General features: G+C 36.4%; 1 protein-coding gene across 4 annotated transcripts; it reads right to left on the bottom strand.

The window, feature by feature from the left end:
• Nucleotides 1-7,318: 7,318 nt before the first annotated feature.
• LOC126612047 (protein MAIN-LIKE 2-like) lies at nt 7,319-11,785 on the bottom strand. 4 transcript variants are annotated; one of them, XM_050280345.1, is made up of 7 exons: nt 11,682-11,785; nt 10,241-10,357; nt 9,470-10,114; nt 9,175-9,342; nt 8,687-9,076; nt 7,723-8,578; nt 7,319-7,588 (listed from the first exon to the last, which is right to left on the bottom strand). In XM_050280345.1, the coding sequence occupies exons 2-6, from the start codon at nt 10,346-10,348 to the stop codon at nt 7,754-7,756; spliced, it is 2,136 nt and encodes a 711-aa protein (XP_050136302.1). In that variant the 5' UTR covers nt 10,349-10,357; nt 11,682-11,785; the 3' UTR covers nt 7,319-7,588; nt 7,723-7,753. The 4 variants fall into 4 exon arrangements, with proteins under 4 accessions (XP_050136302.1, XP_050136303.1, XP_050136304.1 ...); XM_050280346.1 differs by lacking the exon at nt 11,682-11,785 and adding an exon at nt 11,170-11,647; XM_050280347.1 differs by lacking the exon at nt 11,682-11,785 and adding an exon at nt 11,190-11,647.
• Between the last annotated feature and the right edge of the window lie 5,873 nt (nt 11,786-17,658).

Here is a 17,658-nt window from a genome sequence, read left to right as displayed (position 1 = left end):
AAGTCATGAGTCATGACATTTGAGTGAGAATTTGATAATTTGAAAGCAAAGGTAGGGTCGTGACTCGTGACTGAGGGAACTTATAACATTAGGCAGAAAGTTGAGTGTTGTGGAAAATAAGGGCATGTTTCACTTTTCCCAAGCATTGGATTTTGAATTTTTTTATAGAAAAAACTAATTAAAAGTGTTAGGAAAATTTGAATTTTAACGATAAAAATAAAATAAAAGGTAAAATAAATAGTATCATGATTAAATTTTTAGTGTAAAAATATGATTTTTCTTTAAAGTAAATAGTACTAGAATCTTTTCGTTAAAGTTCCCTTCTTTTATTTCATTGGGATTTAAAGATTATTTGTTTGTTTTTCTATTATTAACATCCGGAATTGTTTGATAATTTTTTTTTATTTTTTTTTATTTTTTAAATATGAATCTTATTTGGTAAGTACTTTTAGTTTTTAATTTTTAATTTTCTGAAAATTGAAAGTAGTTATGAAACAATACTTTAGTTTTGAGATTTCATAAAACTAAAAATTGAAAATAAAATGCTTATTGTGTGACAACTCGTCCTAGAAATTATTTATCGGAGGTGTGAAAAGTCAGAATTACCCATGGTCATTGAGTTGTATTATTGGTTTCATTGTGTTTTTGGACCCATATTCTTAAATCCTAATTGTTTGGAACCAATTAGGATTAGAGTTTGGTGTATTGTGGGTTGTTCACTATTTTGGACCACACATCACTCCTCCATTCTCTCTCTCACTCTCGTGCACACACTCTCTCTCGGTTTCACTCTCTCTCCTTCGAACTCGTATGGACAAGCACCCAAAACCCTTGAAACTTCACGGATCGTGGTCAAAGTTGGCACCATTGTGTTCGTGAAGCTCAGACGAGTCGATTGGTACCCATTTTAGGTAAAGATACCTTCGAAAACCCTAGTTTTTCATAACCCCCGATTTTGTGCACTATTCATGCACACGTAATTATGGATGTTTTTGGAAATTTGAAGCTTGAAGGAAGCTTAGTGAGAAGCTTGGAGTGCTTCGTTTGAAGGTTTTGGAAGTTGGGATCGTGTGAACGAAGTTTGGCCAGTTTTTCTTGGAATTCTCTAGTGAGATCCCATGACTTTTAGAGCTTTAAATTAGTATGATTGTGTTCTACAAGTTAAGAGCTTCATTTTGGTATGAACTTCGTGAAAATGGTGAAGAAACGAGTGAGAAATCAAAGTTCTAAAAATCCCCAGTTTTCCGACGACGACGATGGTCGTCGGAGTCCCAAGGTTGAAGACGACAGAATATTCCGTCAAGTCTGATGGAATATTCCAACACCGTTAGTTAGATTTAACAGTAACGGTTAGAAGTTGACGGAATATTCCTGACGGCGTTAACTGACGCCGTCAGCATGCCTGGCATGTGGCCGCACGTGGGCGGTGCATATTGCCGTGCCTTGGCCGACGCGTGGCAGCGCGTGGATGGTCGGAAAAATATTCTAAAAATATAGGGATGATCCTGAGGTTGTGTAGGTCATTGTGTTATATTCATATACCCAATTTGAGCTATGTCTGAGAAGTTATTACATAGTTTGGTATATGTGCATTAAAGTGACGTTTATATAGTTGTTTCGCTCATAGGTGAGGCCTATTCTCAGGACGAGCGTAATCAATCGAGGCTCGGGGGCTACGACCCATCGACATATTTGTAAGTGGGTAGTTATTTTCAATATATATATACTTGACGTTTTTCCCAGAAAACATATTTAAAGGAAATGCGATTTAAATGCCATGCATATGAATTTATATTTCGTACATGAATTGGTATGTGAAGCTTTATATATTTAAATGTGGTGTTGTGGACGCCCTGAAGCTCAGGTAAGTTGTGTTTGGTTATGTGAATCATCGATGATGTGATATGTGATTGAATAATGTTGAGCTCATAAAACTGCACCTAGGGTGATTGTGATTTAGCCAGAGATATGAAGTACAAGTCTGTTTATTATGTCGCCCCCGCACTATATGCTCATATCGGATCCAATTTAAGTGCACAGTCTTGTTGTACAGACCTTATTTATAGTTCTGACTCGTAAGTGACTAGCGATTTATCGCCCAACTATTATGAGAGAGTAGAATTGAGCATAATTATATTACACCCAATCTTGTCGTACAGACCCTTTTTATTAGTGGTTCCGACTTATATGCAGTATATTGCCATATAGGTCATTGTAGTGACTTCGGCTAGATTGACTTTTGAGCTATGAATTCAGCCGTACAAACTTTCACAGGGGTTTCAACTAATATGTTATATTTCTATGAATTTATTCTTACCTGAATTGCTTACCTTGTTATATCTTGGCATGACATACATATGATTATGAATATGTAAAGCATGATTTGAAATGATATATTTATATACATATTTATGTATTCTATTTTCTGGGAAAGTAATCATATACTTGTTTTACGGCGAGGGGTTAGTGTACTCAAAAGAAAATAAGGTTTTTGTGTAAATGTGTTTTACTGACCCACTCAACTTTGTTTTTCACCCCTCCAGGTCTTAGACAACAGAGTTTGGTGGCCACGAGGACTCCAATGGTGTTCTAACAGAATCCAAAAAAGTAGGATTCACCTTCTGGTGTTGTATTTTAGTGATTGCAACTAGACTCTCTTATTGCTCTGAAAGTGTATTTATACACTGAAACTCTCACTAGCATCCCTTCTTAATTAGTATTGTTAGTTGCTTGGTTTTAAGTTGTTAGTATTCGCTTACTCTTATCGCTTCCGCTTTGTGCACATGGGTACGTCACTCTCACGTGACAGACAACACATCTCAACTTTGATCGGGTTGTGTCATATCGAACATCTCCTAAGAAAGTCATTCTGCATTATTTCTCTTAATAATACAGTGAGAAGCTTATCTTTTGAGGTAGTGTTGATAACAACACAATTTATTAATATTTTGGATAAACTGTCATTTGATCCCTTGAACTATTACTCCAGTTAAAATTAACCCTATGAACTATTTTTTTGGTAATTAACTCCTTGAATTATTTGAAATAAGCCAATTGACCCTTGTTGGTAGATTCCATCCACCTATTTTTTCAAATTCAAAGGAAAATTAGTCTTTCCTTAATCAATTCTTACTTATCAACTATAACCAACAATGTAATTATGACATGTGAAAACAAAATAATGTGTAATGATAATGTGAGATGATCCGTTATGTAAACGTTTGGTTTTTTATGTTTTCTCATTATGCTATATATTTTTGAATTATTTTGTGTCCATGTATCAAAATTTTATTGGTATTTATAGCTAACAAGTAACAATTAATGATGAAATGATTAATTTGCCCTTGAATTTGATGAAATTGATTCCGCAATCTAACGGCAAGAGGTTAATTTACTAAAAAAATAGTTTAGGGGGTCAATTTCAATTGGTGTGACAACCTGCCCCAAATTTTACTATTTTATAAATTTTAGAGGTGAGCGTATTGACTTTCGTTGATCGCTAGTTCATGACGCGTATGAATTATTACCTTACCGTATTTCAAAAGTATGTTGGTAAGGGTTGTTATTTATTCTATTAATTTCTTATATTTTTTGTTAATTTTATTAATTGAGAGGTAAGAAAAATTAACGGGAAAAAGAGGAAAAGAAAGAAGAAAAGAAAATGAGGAAGGTTGCCTGATGGCAGCGAAGTGGAGAGGGAGAGAAAGAAGATGGGCACTGCCCAATCAGGAAAGGAGGAGAGTGAGAGTGACGAATGGGAGAGAAGAACTAGGAGGGAAAGGAGGGAGGTGTGGAGCATCCAACCCAGCTGACCCGTACACCCACAACAAAAATTGGTTTTGACTCGGTTGTAATTCCGGCTAGATTCCACCACTTTTCCGACGAAAGTCACCCATTCTTCACCTGGAAATCATCCATTGACCTCCCCTCATCCATTGGCGGAGATCCGACCGTTGGATCGTAATGAAACCTTAGGTTGTTGTTCTAGAAGTATAATGTGGATCTTTGGAAGCAACGGATTGGAAATCCATGATACAGATCTTTCGAATTGATTTATGCGTTTTATGTAAATTATGTATTTTGTCGATAAGAACTCTGAGATGTGATTTGATACTTGGTCATAGGCGACGATGGTTCGTGATGTCTCAATATGTGTTCTAAGGAGTCATAGTGTGGACCTCAGGTGAGTGAGTCTTTTCCTTCCTATCGTGTGTGTGTGTATATATATATATGATTGATAATTTCACAAACGGTTATAAATTGATTATTGCATATAATTACTGTGAATGCTTAGAAGTACTGATATGAATTATGAATGGCTTGATCCCTGTTTAGGGTACGTAGGCAGTCTAACAAGACGTTAGATGCAGCCATACTATAAATGGGACTAAATAATTGAGACAATAGCCTTGTTTGAGAATTGAGCAATGTGAAGGAAATTGGTGAAAATATGAGATTTAAACTTATGTTTTTAGTGATTGGATATTGGTCATAAATCAATGTGGAAGGAATCAAGAAATTGAAATAAGGAAACATAAGTAATGATAGTTAATTAAACTAGTGTTTAGTTGGACTTATCCACGATAATTATTTCCGAAAATAAATAATTCGGGAGCAAGGCGTTATACATTGTCCATTTTACGCCACATTATATATATGTATATATTGGAAAAATACTATGATATGGTTGAATTTTAGATTTGCATTATGGCATATCCATATGTATATTTCTTGCACATAATTATTGTGAATGCTGTAAAGTGTGAAGGTGAACGCAGAACACACAGGTAAGTTCAGGTGAGTTATGGTATTAGTTGAAATGATTGAGTTATGGCATGATCACATTTATGTTTTAGGCAACTCCGATATTGTCGTACATGTTGCCTATGAGTTGTATATGTAATATGAGATTGCTCTAGTTATGCGAGATATGATGAGATGCAATTAGAGCTCATAAATCTGCACCCCGGTGTTAGTGCTCTTGCCTGTGGCCATGGCACAGTCCTTCACATGATGTTCACCTCCCGCACCTTACGCTCACCTTGGTTCTAAGGTAGGTGCACAGTCATGTCGTACAGACCACTATAGGTGGTTCCGACTCGTAGGTGACCCACGATTATTCGCACAGTCTTCACATGATCATAACTCTTGAGCGTATTTATTTACACACAGTCCTGTCGTACAAACCACTTTAGGTGGTTCCGACTTGTGTGCATGTATACTTATTGAGCTATGGATAAGTCGTACAGTAAACTACAGGTTACTCTGACTTATGAGCTAGCATATGTGATGAAATATGTGATGAGCTAGCATATGTGATGAGATATGGGTAAGTCGTACAGGTCATTATGGGTGACTCCGACTTATGAGTTAACATCGATTGATGAGATATGGGTGCAGTCGCACAGGTCACCATAGGTGACTCCGACTTGTGTGCTAGTATGAGTTATTAATCACATGATTATTAATATTGCTGATGAGATGCTGTGTTGTGATATATTTATGATTTTTTTTGAAAACTATATAGGTGTTGTAGCGAGGGGTTATAATATTTTATATGGTTTCTATTAAAATTTTATTTCCAGGGTCACTCACCCTTGTTTGGTTTTCACCCTCCAGGTTTTATTAGCTGAGCTTTTTTATCGTTGAGGATTCATGGCAAGTCATGGTATTGGAGATTACCTTTGATGGTACAATTCTTAATTCATTCTACTGTACTTACTTATGCTCTAACGTCACGTGTGAAGGGGGTTCATTCCCGCTCACCAACACAGCTCGATTCGGAGTCATAATGGATATTTCGGATCAGGGTATGTTAACTGGGGTGATAGATCAGGAGTAAACCGCAATTTACCCTAATATTTTTGACAAAACGTTTACAAAAGGATGCATGTTCAATTACTCTTTGATTTGATACAAATGATAAAAAAAAAAATAATAATAATAATAATAATAATAAAACTTTTTAGTATTTTAATCTCCACTATTTATATAAAGTTATCAACAAATCTAATGATAAGTGACCATAAGCTTTTGGTCACCTGATAATCAAGAGAACTGAACTCGCACTACTAGAGTGGCTCCAATGATGGCACTTGTGTCAACAAGAGGAAACTAATTGCTACTCTTGTCCTCTCCCAACATCAAATTCAGGTGTAACCTGCTGGGTTTAATAAACAAAACCCTTCAACTCAAACGGATGAGGATCCTCTCCAAATTCTCTTTGTGAGAATTTTGAGGATCACTTCATTGGGACTGTTCATTGTACATCGTGTGACAAGTTTTCATCAAGTACTGTTTGTTTTCAATTTTAAATAAGAAATTCAAAATGATTTCTGACCGCAGAATAATACATGAACGAACACGATAAAATGATTATTGGACGGATAGGATCCTATTCCAATTCAAACAATGGTTTTCACAAAAAATCATGACACGAAAGTGCAAACCAGGGCAATGTTGCATAGTAGCGCAAAACATAAAACTTGTGCCACTGAACGTCTAAAGCTAAGCACATAACCATTTTATCTCACAGCTTGCATATTTTGACTTTGTTCGAAGAGGTTTAGAGTTCGAATCTCAATGATGACAAATGCCGTTGATAAAAAAGTTAATTGCTTAAACAAATAATAATTGGTTTTTTTTTTAAATAAAAAAAAACAAATAATAATTGCTGAAACTAAACCTAAATCAAAATGGTGAAGTAAGAGTTTCGTACAAGACCACCTTACGGTAAAGTTTGACTTGACTTTAAACTTCCGTTTGATGTCTAGAGCTGCAACACATTAAGTGCTCGTTTGAGATTGCTTTTTGGGACAACTTCTGCTTTTTCAAAAAAGTAATTAGTAACTCACAAATTTGGAAAAGGGTTTGGCTAGTACAACTACAAAATGGTTGATCAAAAAAACAAAAAATACAAAAGGGTTGATCCAACCAACCAGTTTCTCTATGTTTTGAATGAATATGCATCTTATTACTACAACTAAAATTGAATGCGAGTTGCAAAGTTGTTGTCTTCATCTTATGTAAATTCCAGTGAAATGAATAGTTGTGCCTCAAAAATCATTTATTACCCTAAGTTAAAACATGATTTACCCTAACCTAGACAAATACAAGGAAGGATTCAGACTTATGGACCCATTTGTCCCTTGCATTTTCTTCCAGAATTATAAATATCCAACGGTACGCAAAAGACTTGTAGCTCAATTTACTTAAAAGCATTCACCCTTCACCCAGATCCCGAGTTTAATTTCCCCCTTCCCCAGTTCCACTTGTACACAAAGTAACAAAAATAACGGCAAGAAATGAAACATCAAAATTTTCAAAGGGATCAAACTATACACGAAATTATACTAGTGCGTGGAACATTATTTCCTGTACCTAAACAAACACAAGTTCCGGTAATTTTAACATTTGGAAACAAAAATGAGTAATCGATAAACTAAAGACGTAGTAAATCGTTGCACAGCACAAAACAGTACAACAATCAACATGAATCCAAGCATAGTCAACTAGCCATATATATGTGGAGCTGTTACTTTTCCAAGACTGCATATTCGTAATTCTGTATAGTTAGGGGTCGCGCTGCCTGTCAAACAATAATATGGAATTATAGATTCATCTGGTATAGGAGGAAATGCAAGCGGAAAATAGTAGAAATAAGACGGAACACATAATTATCGGATCAGAGTGAACGTCTTTACTCATGTGTGAAAGGATTACCTCAGAAAAATTGTATGACAGCGCCTTTACTTTATACTACAACACTGCATTTACTCTGCTGCGCAATATCCTGAGGAGTTTCAAGAGAAGGCTCTGGAACAACCTCTGCTTCAACTTTAGATGGGTGTGGATCACTCTCACTTGAAACATGACGAAGTTCTGAGTCATCAACCTCGTTATGTGCACCATGGAGCTGTGAGTCAATGACCTTAGTTGCACTGCAAATCTGTGGATCGACTACCTTAGTTGAATCAGACCGTTGTGAGTCCTTGACTTCATTTATTGCATCACAAAGCTGTGAGTCGATCTCTTCGGTTGCTTCAAAAAGCTGTGTGTCATCGACCTTCACAACTGCACGGATTAGCTCAGAATTACCTTCCACAGCAGCCGCATGGCTTAGCTCTGAATGATCAAACCCCATGTCGGCACTGCATAGCTGCATATTCTCATGCTCACCATCTCCGCTGATCATATGCAAAGCAGTGACCTCACTGTCAACAGGATATAGTTGCGAATGATCTGCACTATGTGCATCCTGAAAACATAACTGCTCAACCCTGACAGCGGCACCACAAAACTGGGATTGATCATCCTCGCTAGCAGTAATATATTGTGCTGGATCATCCTTCCGCAAACGTTTTCCCATACCTTTTCTTCTTACCCTCTCCTTTCCTCTTATCCTTTTCCCAAATTCGCTTTGTGGGGTAGGTGATGGTATGTCCGGACCACCTACCTGGTCCCTCAAACATTGATGCGCGATATTCCTGATTTCTTCTATTGAATCAGCTTGTTGTTGGTTCAACCCATCTGTTATGAATGTATCTGCTATGCGTGCAATATCCCTCAACCCAGCATTCTGCAAAAGTTAATAAAGTTATCATTTAAAATAATACACCATTTTCTTATCCTTGCATTTGACAATAACCAATAAATTTATAATTAATTATTTAATTAACAATCTTACCGTTCTTTGAAACTCAGACGAGAGAGATATAGGCCTCCCTATAAATTTGCGTGTAATTTTCATGTACCACAGCATATAATCACTTTCATCTGCACCATCATCACCATCCACAATATGATATCGACGTTCCAGCCATTCATTAAGCTCTGACTCCATTTTCCCTGACAAGTCAACCCCACCATCAACTCCACGACTTTTTCTCTCCCATCGCTGTACATCCTCTGGGATTGACTGAAACTTGCCGTATTGCCTTAAGCAACGATTTGGGAGATGCCTTTCCGCCTTGTCAAAGCATATTAGCATTGTTTTGGACCTCCCTATAATCAGATTGCTCTTGATATCTTCTGGAATCACTGTACTGTCCATATTTCTATACGGAAGCCACTCCGCCTATAAGCCAACACCATGTCAAATGTCTTCTGAATCCACATTAAAATTAGAATATAAACTGAATTAGTTATCAATGGAAAGAGGAAGAGAAACCTTACATCACATGGTTTTAAGGAATCCAGAGCTTTACGGTAAAACACTACATCACGGTTTGTTGTTGGTCCACTTTGCTTTCCCTTCCAGCTAAGCACAAAAGGAAAACGATCATGCATTGAATCAGTATTGAGCTTTGGTCGTCCAATATTTATGTGAAAGTAACTCCAGCACTGCAAAAATATGATATGATATAAAATATGAGATATCGACAAGAAGCAATTGCAAATAAGATCCAAAGGAACTGCTGAACAAAATAGAAAATAGAAAAGGAAAAAAGTAAAGGGACATGTAGATAACCTGTAGTAGCGTTAAACAGCCACTAATTGTACTTTGAGATCTGAGGGACGCATTGCCCAGTGCCCTGTACAAGAATGCCAATGCTGCTGCCCCCCAGGCATATCTCCCACAATCGTCAAAATTCTCGAACAGTGGAAGGTACATGACAGGGACTTTATTCCCAGTAGTTGTGGAAAATATTGTACTTCCAACAAGGTATAAGAGGTACGCACGGGTATGACATTCAATCACTTCAAGTGGTGCATCTTTGGGACAATGGGAAAAGAACTCTTTCAACCAGCTTAGCTTCACCATTCCACCGCTAGTATAACTAGGCTCTGGTACTTTTCCGAGATACCTGTCACAAACTGAGTTGCAGGTGGTATGTGTTGTACCAATTACAGGTTCTCCATCAATTGCTAGTCCAAGCAATAGTGCGACATCCTGAAGAGTTACCGTCATTTCTCCATCATTAAGGTGAAAAGTGTTTGTTTCTCTCCTCCACCTTTCAACTAGTGCAGAAATGAGTGGGTTATCAAGACTAATTGCCGGAATCCATCTTAAATAACCAAATCCAGCCTTCTCTACCAACTCAACCTGTTTTTCCGTGAGTGTCCATTGATCAAGCTTTGAAGTGTGTTCGTGGCATCTGAGTGCACCACGCTCCTGTAGGTAAGTCAAAAGTATGTATGTTTATCATCCAGATCAGAAAAGAAAAAAAATAGTTCATTCAAAAAGACGGAAGGAAATGGTAAAAAAGCCTTATACGGGTAATTAAATGGTACACTGCACCTGTCCATCCCAAACTGCTGAAGACACATGCTTGTCCTGATCATAAAGCACTGAGCCATCAATTGGTCCAGGATTCGTCCCATAAGGATCCGCCAGTATCATTTCCATTACTGCCAACTACAGAAAATATCCCCCAGTTTATTAGCTCCATCAAATAACTAGAGAGCAGCATCTTAGTTTATAAACATATTTAGTAAAACCGTTAAACTCGGTAACGACAAAATTTCACAAGGAATCGATTACACTCTATTTTTGCCTCTAACTTCTATACTATAAACGTTGAGTTTCAGCTCCAGGAAGCATCACATACATATGTGAATAAGGTCAATTGGAAACTGTTGCAGTAAGAAAGAACCAGCAATAAAAAAACTTCATTTACATTAGAATTGAAACCTTTTCATGCACTCTTAACCTACTCAGATCAAATTAAGAGATCTGTAATTAAGATCTTAATCCCAGCATTTTCCAATACGTCCAATACTAGAATTTAGAGATCATTACAGAAAGAGCCTCACACCGCAGTTTGTTTTCGCTCGAGAGATTCTAAGAAAGACCCTATCTGTGGAATTTGTCCGCTGTTTCAAATTACAAATCTTCCGATGAACTGTCATTCTTAATTCATGACAAATGAATGACTCTAATCAAGAAAATGCATTCATCTAGAGGTTATATGAAAGAACAACGACATATAGCTTTTCGTTGAAAAAACACTTTCGAGCATCTCTCGCTATCCAAAAACCAAATTGCGAGACTCAACAGAAAACCATCAATGCACCGAAAATTGTCCCAGAGGAACATCACCATGCATCACAATGCATTTCAATTCCTCTTGTACTTTTCGAGGAACCGAGCAAATGGAGCAAGTTCCATTTCTCTCAGCTAATACACAAACATTAAGACTTAAAGCTCCACTTATCATCTTCATTTACCTTCACAGCACAATTACTACCTGAAAGTTGCAGCAACTAAGAAGCAGCACCCAAGGCCAAAACCCTAATTAAAACCCCAATTAAGATAGTTGATCCAATTCAGGGCTAAATCGCCACAGAAACCCATTATACATTCAAAAGTTCATATTCACAACGCTATAATCTCTGCAAACCATAGCTTACTATTTCATCTAAACACAGAGCTAATCCTCAATCATGATCATAATCATAATTACAACCAAAATAAAAAACCCCTGTTTGGCTTCCGAGAAAATACAAGAAAAGAAGAGGAGATTCTGTGTCAGTTATGTTATAAGCTGGTTTTACTTTCAATTTCTGAGAAATTGAAGTGCCGAGAACGGTGGTGGTGTAATTTGAGAAAGAAAATTTCATGAGAAAGTTTGTAAATTAAATTTTCTCGGAAACCAAACAGGGAGCTGAGAAGAAAAAGGTATGAGGGATAAAGGGGAAATGATTTTATGGGGGGACAAAAGGTGAGGAAATAAACAAACCTGAAACGCAAATCAAGCCAAAACGACGCCGGAGAGCTGCGTCGACGAATGCAAGCATTTGGAACCTCGAAACGACGATGAAGCTAAGGCAAAACACAAACTAGTGATTTTTCTATTTACTTTTTCCTACTAGGGCTTGATTTTGGGCGGGTTTCACTGCCCTAACCCGGGCCCAATATTAAAATTGGTCAACTTAAAAAAGTGAATTTGATTGGGCCTGTTATTGGGCCTCAAAATATTCACACCGTATAATAATGTCACATTGTTTTTGCGTAAAACTTTTTCAAACGAGATTTGGAGATAGGAACTTAAATTGCTTCCTTAGTTGCATGGCGAATGTTTTTAACCAAGTTACAAGTACATTGCATGGTTCTATTGCAATTTGATTTGATGAAAATTCTACATTACATTATTTTCATCTAAAACGGTTAAATGTAGCTGTTCATTTGAGCGAGGTATTGCATACCAACATTTATACATAGTAGAAAAACTTGACTTTGATACCCTTATTTAATCAGAATTTGCATGTAACGCGTTTCTTAACATCTTCAATTCGCATCTCTCATCAATTATTTTTTCCAAAATTAAGAAAAACACCTACATGAGCCAGTTATAATGTCATAAAAATGGTTTGTTTAAACACTCAAAACGATGTCCTAAGCTAAGAAAGAATTTGTTGAGCATGCACTCCACATGAAACTCCGCATAATAGCTTGAAAATTTCAATTGTCTTTGACCTCTCTACTAGTTGACAATTGGTTATGAGTTTGATGTTGACATTCTAACATGGTATCTGTGAAGTTTAGTTTTATTGTTTGGTTTCCTTTGTCAAATGTTGTAAATTGTACCATACATGTTCTAGTTAGTTTTAGGATTTAATTGCTTCTCTAGGATCATATTGCTGGAAATATCACTTTAAGAGCTTAAATTCTCTCATCAAAGGTTTGTTCATACATATGCATTTCATGCTATTATTTTTAGTTCATTATATCTAGTGGTTCTGTCTAGCCAAAACTTCTCGTTGTTTTCACGCGAGCTGGGCACACATGAGCTTTCTGACAACTTTTTCCCTGAGAGTGTTTTTCAACCTTAGATCTTTTCTGATAGTTTTTGCACATGACATGTGGCATTTCCATCCCATCTCTTTATCTGAAACAAAGCCCACTATAAAAGCTTCATATATGGTTTTATTTTCACTCGGCTAGTGGATTTATTTTTAGAAGGATAGTTTTTTAGCTATGAGCTGCTCCTTTGTTCTTACTTGAAAACCCTAGCCACAAAATCATATTCATGCACTAAATACCCAGATCATTGCATATTAGGGCTGCATTGTTTTTGTGATTTTGATCTTTGTTTTAGGTCAAGCTTCTCTAGTTTCAAATCTTTGAGCTGACCTCTTTTTGGATTTGCATCAATTTCATCTTTCAAGTATTTGATTGGTGAAATTGACTAGACAATCGAATCCAAATTTGCATCTTCATCACTAAGGAGGAGCTGCTACTTCATGAAGACCGAAGGAGTTCATTTTGTGTAAAGCAAGGTTGCACAAAGGTAAACTTGCTCCGTAGATAGGGATCTAGGAATTGAGCTTGTGTGGTCTTTGTAAGAACCTTTTTTTTTTCACTAGTGGATTGGACTCAGTGGAGAGTCCTTGATTTTTTTAAACCCAAAGGTGGGTTTTTCCGGCCAAAAACATCCCATGCAATTTATTGCTTTATTAGTTTACTTATCTTTGTTTTACTTGTGATATATGCTTATCATAATCCACAAATAGATAAGTCATTGCAACTAAGCTTGTCAAAGTTAAAATGTGCACTAAACTGAATCTTAGTTAACTATGAACTTTTTAGTAAATTGAACTTTAATTTAACTTCTTCTGCTATAAGTAAACTAACATATCTGAGCTTAGTTGTTGAGTGTTGATGACTAGTCAGACAAGCACACATATAGATTTTAAATTGTAGGTTATTCCACCCAGTACCAATTTCAGTATTGGAAATGAGTTATCTACGTGATGTGCTCAACGGCTGCATGGCTCCTACGTCACCCAATACTTGCATAATTGCTTAAATGAGGGCCAATCCATTTTGAGTTCATGTTGTTTCAATAGTCTAGTAGCTATTTCAACCTCCAAGTAGCAATAAAACAAAGGGCAAATGCTTGCTACAATTTGTTTCAACTCTTTTCTCTCTCTTTGCGTGGACTATTTGTGAATTTCAACATAACTGGAAATATCATTGGATGTCAAAGATGTACCAATTAATCTTAGGGAAATTTTATTTAAACCCCTATAACCTCTTTCTACACCAACTTACTCTCTACACCCATATTAATTTCAATTAAATTATCAATATCTCTTTAAACCCAAATGTCTACCTAAACTACTCTCACGAACCCAATTCAATATATATATTTATCTTTACACCCATTTAGAAAATAAACCCAAAATCAGTCAAAGACAATTCTGTTTTTGAAACTATTTTCATATCTGATTCTTAAATGTACGATCCTGCTACTCCAATATTTCTCATGAAGAAAGTGCCCATGCAAGATGGTGATCCTCTTCTCTCGCTAGAGTTGAAAATAGTCACAATGATATACATTGTTCTCATATGTATAGGGCTGATGATAATCATTATCATCAATGTCCCAATCTTCATCTGTTTTAGTGCCACACAAAAACCATATTTGCTCAATGCATCAATCGTATGCTATCTGTTGAGTTCATGTTCATCGGTTTAAATTATTCTTGAATATATATCAAAGCAAAACTCAAGGACTTTATCAAAGCCGTATTTGATGTATTTCAAATTGTTAGAAGTAAGAACAATTTTGCTAATTATCACTATGTTCCGGATCTGGACTTCACTTTTGGAGATGAATCCTTTCGAATTCGCATTGGTTGATGGATGACACAGCTGCTTTCAAGAACTTCAAAAAGTACATTTCTTCACCTCGGTTGTTTTTACCTTGTCTGTTTTGTTATGTATATGCCAAGCTATTTACTAGTGTTTTAGCTTCATTATTTTTATGTTTCAGTTGGTGGTAGTATTGAATTCCCAATGCCTTTTGGAAGAGTTATGATGAGTCCTATAGAGAAATTTATTCACGGGCTAACAAAGACCTTCTTTGCAAGTAATATACTTTTAAACTCTTAAAAAAAAAATCAAACGAAAAAAAACTTGCATAAATTGATTTATATCTTAGCTGAAGGATTCATAACTTCAAAATCATCATCCATTAGTCAAAATGAACGTTGGATTAAAGATTGAGGGATGGTAGAGTTTGATTATTGAGTATGGGTTTACTGATAACTTTTAGTTTTATTATTAATTTCATCTTGTACTTAATGATAATTATACAATAGGATAAAAATGACAATTAACATTTAAAATTTAAGTTGGGTGTAGAGTGAGGCTATATAAGTTCAAATAAAATTTCCCTTAATCTTATTAACGATTATTCCAGTTTCTATTTTTGGTTAATTATACCACTGTCTTGTTAAGAAGAAGAAATTATTGGTATATACACGTCACATTCGCATATAAATCTCATAGAGGAAGTTATGTGACGAAAGAGATGGAGAAACAGGGATAGGCAAGTATATTTGCTCGGGCGGGATGACTTTATTGCCTTTTCAGGCTGTGGGATGACAACTTTATTGCAAGCACTTGAGATATATTTCCACGTCAAAATCAGGTTGTAGACATGTAAATTTCGGTGAAATAAATACACACAAACAAATTAAAATTTCAACATGTCAGGAGTTATGTGGCACGGACCGTGAGTCTCACAAGTTGCACAGATATCTCGTGACTCATCAAAAGTGTCACGCGTTGACCTTTGGCGAAAACATAATTATTAAAGAATTATCTTTAATTAACCTTGACTTAAATCAAACAAATTAATTGATTTAATTTGTTTGATTTAGATTAAAGGAAATAATCAACGAATGAAGTGAATGTCAAATCATAAAGATTGGCCAAATTAAGAATAGCCAAAATAAAGATGAACGGTAATTGATTTATTTGATTAAATCAAAGACGATTTGATTCCTTGAGATTATTTGATGAAGCAAATTACGAACCAAGTCCAAATCAAGTTTTGGTTCTTTCATCAATTAAACAAGTCCAAAATCAAGGCAAAATCAAACCTCAATCAAGACATGTAGAGCCCTATAAATACGAGGTTCTAAGACAAAGAAAGGGTCTTCTTACACACGCAAAAACATCCACACCTCTCAGACGCTCAAACTCTCAAACACTCTACAAACTCAAAAGATTTAGAAAACCCTCATCATTCTTCTCCACACTTGTTAAGAACCATCAAGCACCACTATATATGTGCCGGTTCCTCCATCGCAACAAGCCAAACTCTTGCGACGTTCATTGATTCGAGATCAAGTCACTACAACCCTCAGATCAACCCCACCACACACACTTTGCATCCCAGAGATCGAATCAAAGGATCATATTTTTGTATCGGATATTGTAACCCTAATTTCTCATTTAATACAAATTATTATTTTGTATGCGCCTTCTTGTTTCATTTGTGGTAGGAATTTTGTGTTTATAAATTTGGCACGTCCTATAGTACTTTCTCTCCCTTTCATCTATGTCTCTGTTCAAAATCCACCCACCGTCGAAATCCATGGTTTCGAAAAAGAGTCAAGCTCCTCCCGCGATCAAGGAAAAGAGCGTTAGCACTTCAGCTGCAAGCAGAAACTCTAGTGGTGCCACAACTTGGAGCAGGGCAAAGGCATTGACCACGATTCAACACAGGCAAAGGCATTGATCACGATTCATCACGCCACCTCTGGTGCTGCTGCCTGAGCAAGAAGAGCGTCAGAGGTGTGAGCCTGTCATCAGCCTAGCCTTGCTAGGGGCAATGAAGCATGCTTCTGCTGCACGCGAGATCAAAGCAAAAAACTGAAAATAAAATGGTTATCAAACGGCAACTAAGAAAGTCATTCAGCATTATTTTCTCTTAATAATATAGGGTGAAGTTTATTCATGGAAAAGTAAAAAATATCTTTTTGAAGTGCCAATAACAATCCAAAGGAATAATGTTAGGTAGACCAAATTTGTAAACCTACGATGTATCAATAATAGAAAATAAGCATGTTAATCAACACTTAAAGAATAATCCAATCATCAATTACAACATTATTTGATTTACAAAATTTGGTTTAAAAAGTTAATCTCCCGTGTATTTACAAAAGATGAACATAAAAATCCCTTATAACCTTCAATCATGATAGGATCTTGAGTGTTACCGACTATATAAAAAGGTCGTACCCAGTGCACAAGGCTCCCGCTTTACGCAGGGTCTGGGAGAGGTGAATGTCGGCTAGCCTTACCTCCATTTATGGAGAGGTTGCTCCTAAGTCTCGAACCCGAGACCTACCGCTCATGGGCGAAGGCACTTGCCATCGCACCAAATGCGACCTCTTAGTGTTACCGACTATATAAATGTTTGAAAATAAAATCAAGTATACACACAACCGGTATCCTCTCATCAACTATACCTATATATGCACTTAAAGGTTCATCATACCCTTGCTGCCAATCCACAATTTCACATTGGCAATTGAAATTGTTTTTAGCTTTAATTCACAGAAAATCATGACATGAAAGTGCAAACCAGGGCAGTGTCGCATAGTAGCACAAAACATTAAACTTATGCTACTGAACGCTGAAAAGCTAAGCACATTACCATTTTACCTCACAGCTTGCAGTTTCTGAGTTTCGACTTTGTTCGAAGAGGTTCAGAGTTCGCATCTCAACGACAAGCGTGTGCACATATGGTTGCATTTGTCCCTTGCATTCTCTTCAAGAAATATAAACATCCAACAGTACGCAAAAGAATTGTAGCTTAATTAGTTTAAAACATTCACCTTTCACCTAAGAACCCGAGTTCAAGTTCCCCCTCCCCCAGTATCACTTGTACAAAAACTAACAACAATAACAGCAAGAAA

The sequence above is a fragment of the Malus sylvestris genome, chromosome 17 (assembly GCF_916048215.2).
Source record: "Malus sylvestris chromosome 17, drMalSylv7.2, whole genome shotgun sequence".
Lineage (NCBI taxonomy): Eukaryota > Viridiplantae > Streptophyta > Magnoliopsida > Rosales > Rosaceae > Malus > Malus sylvestris.
This window is presented reverse-complemented; position numbering and strand designations above follow the sequence as displayed.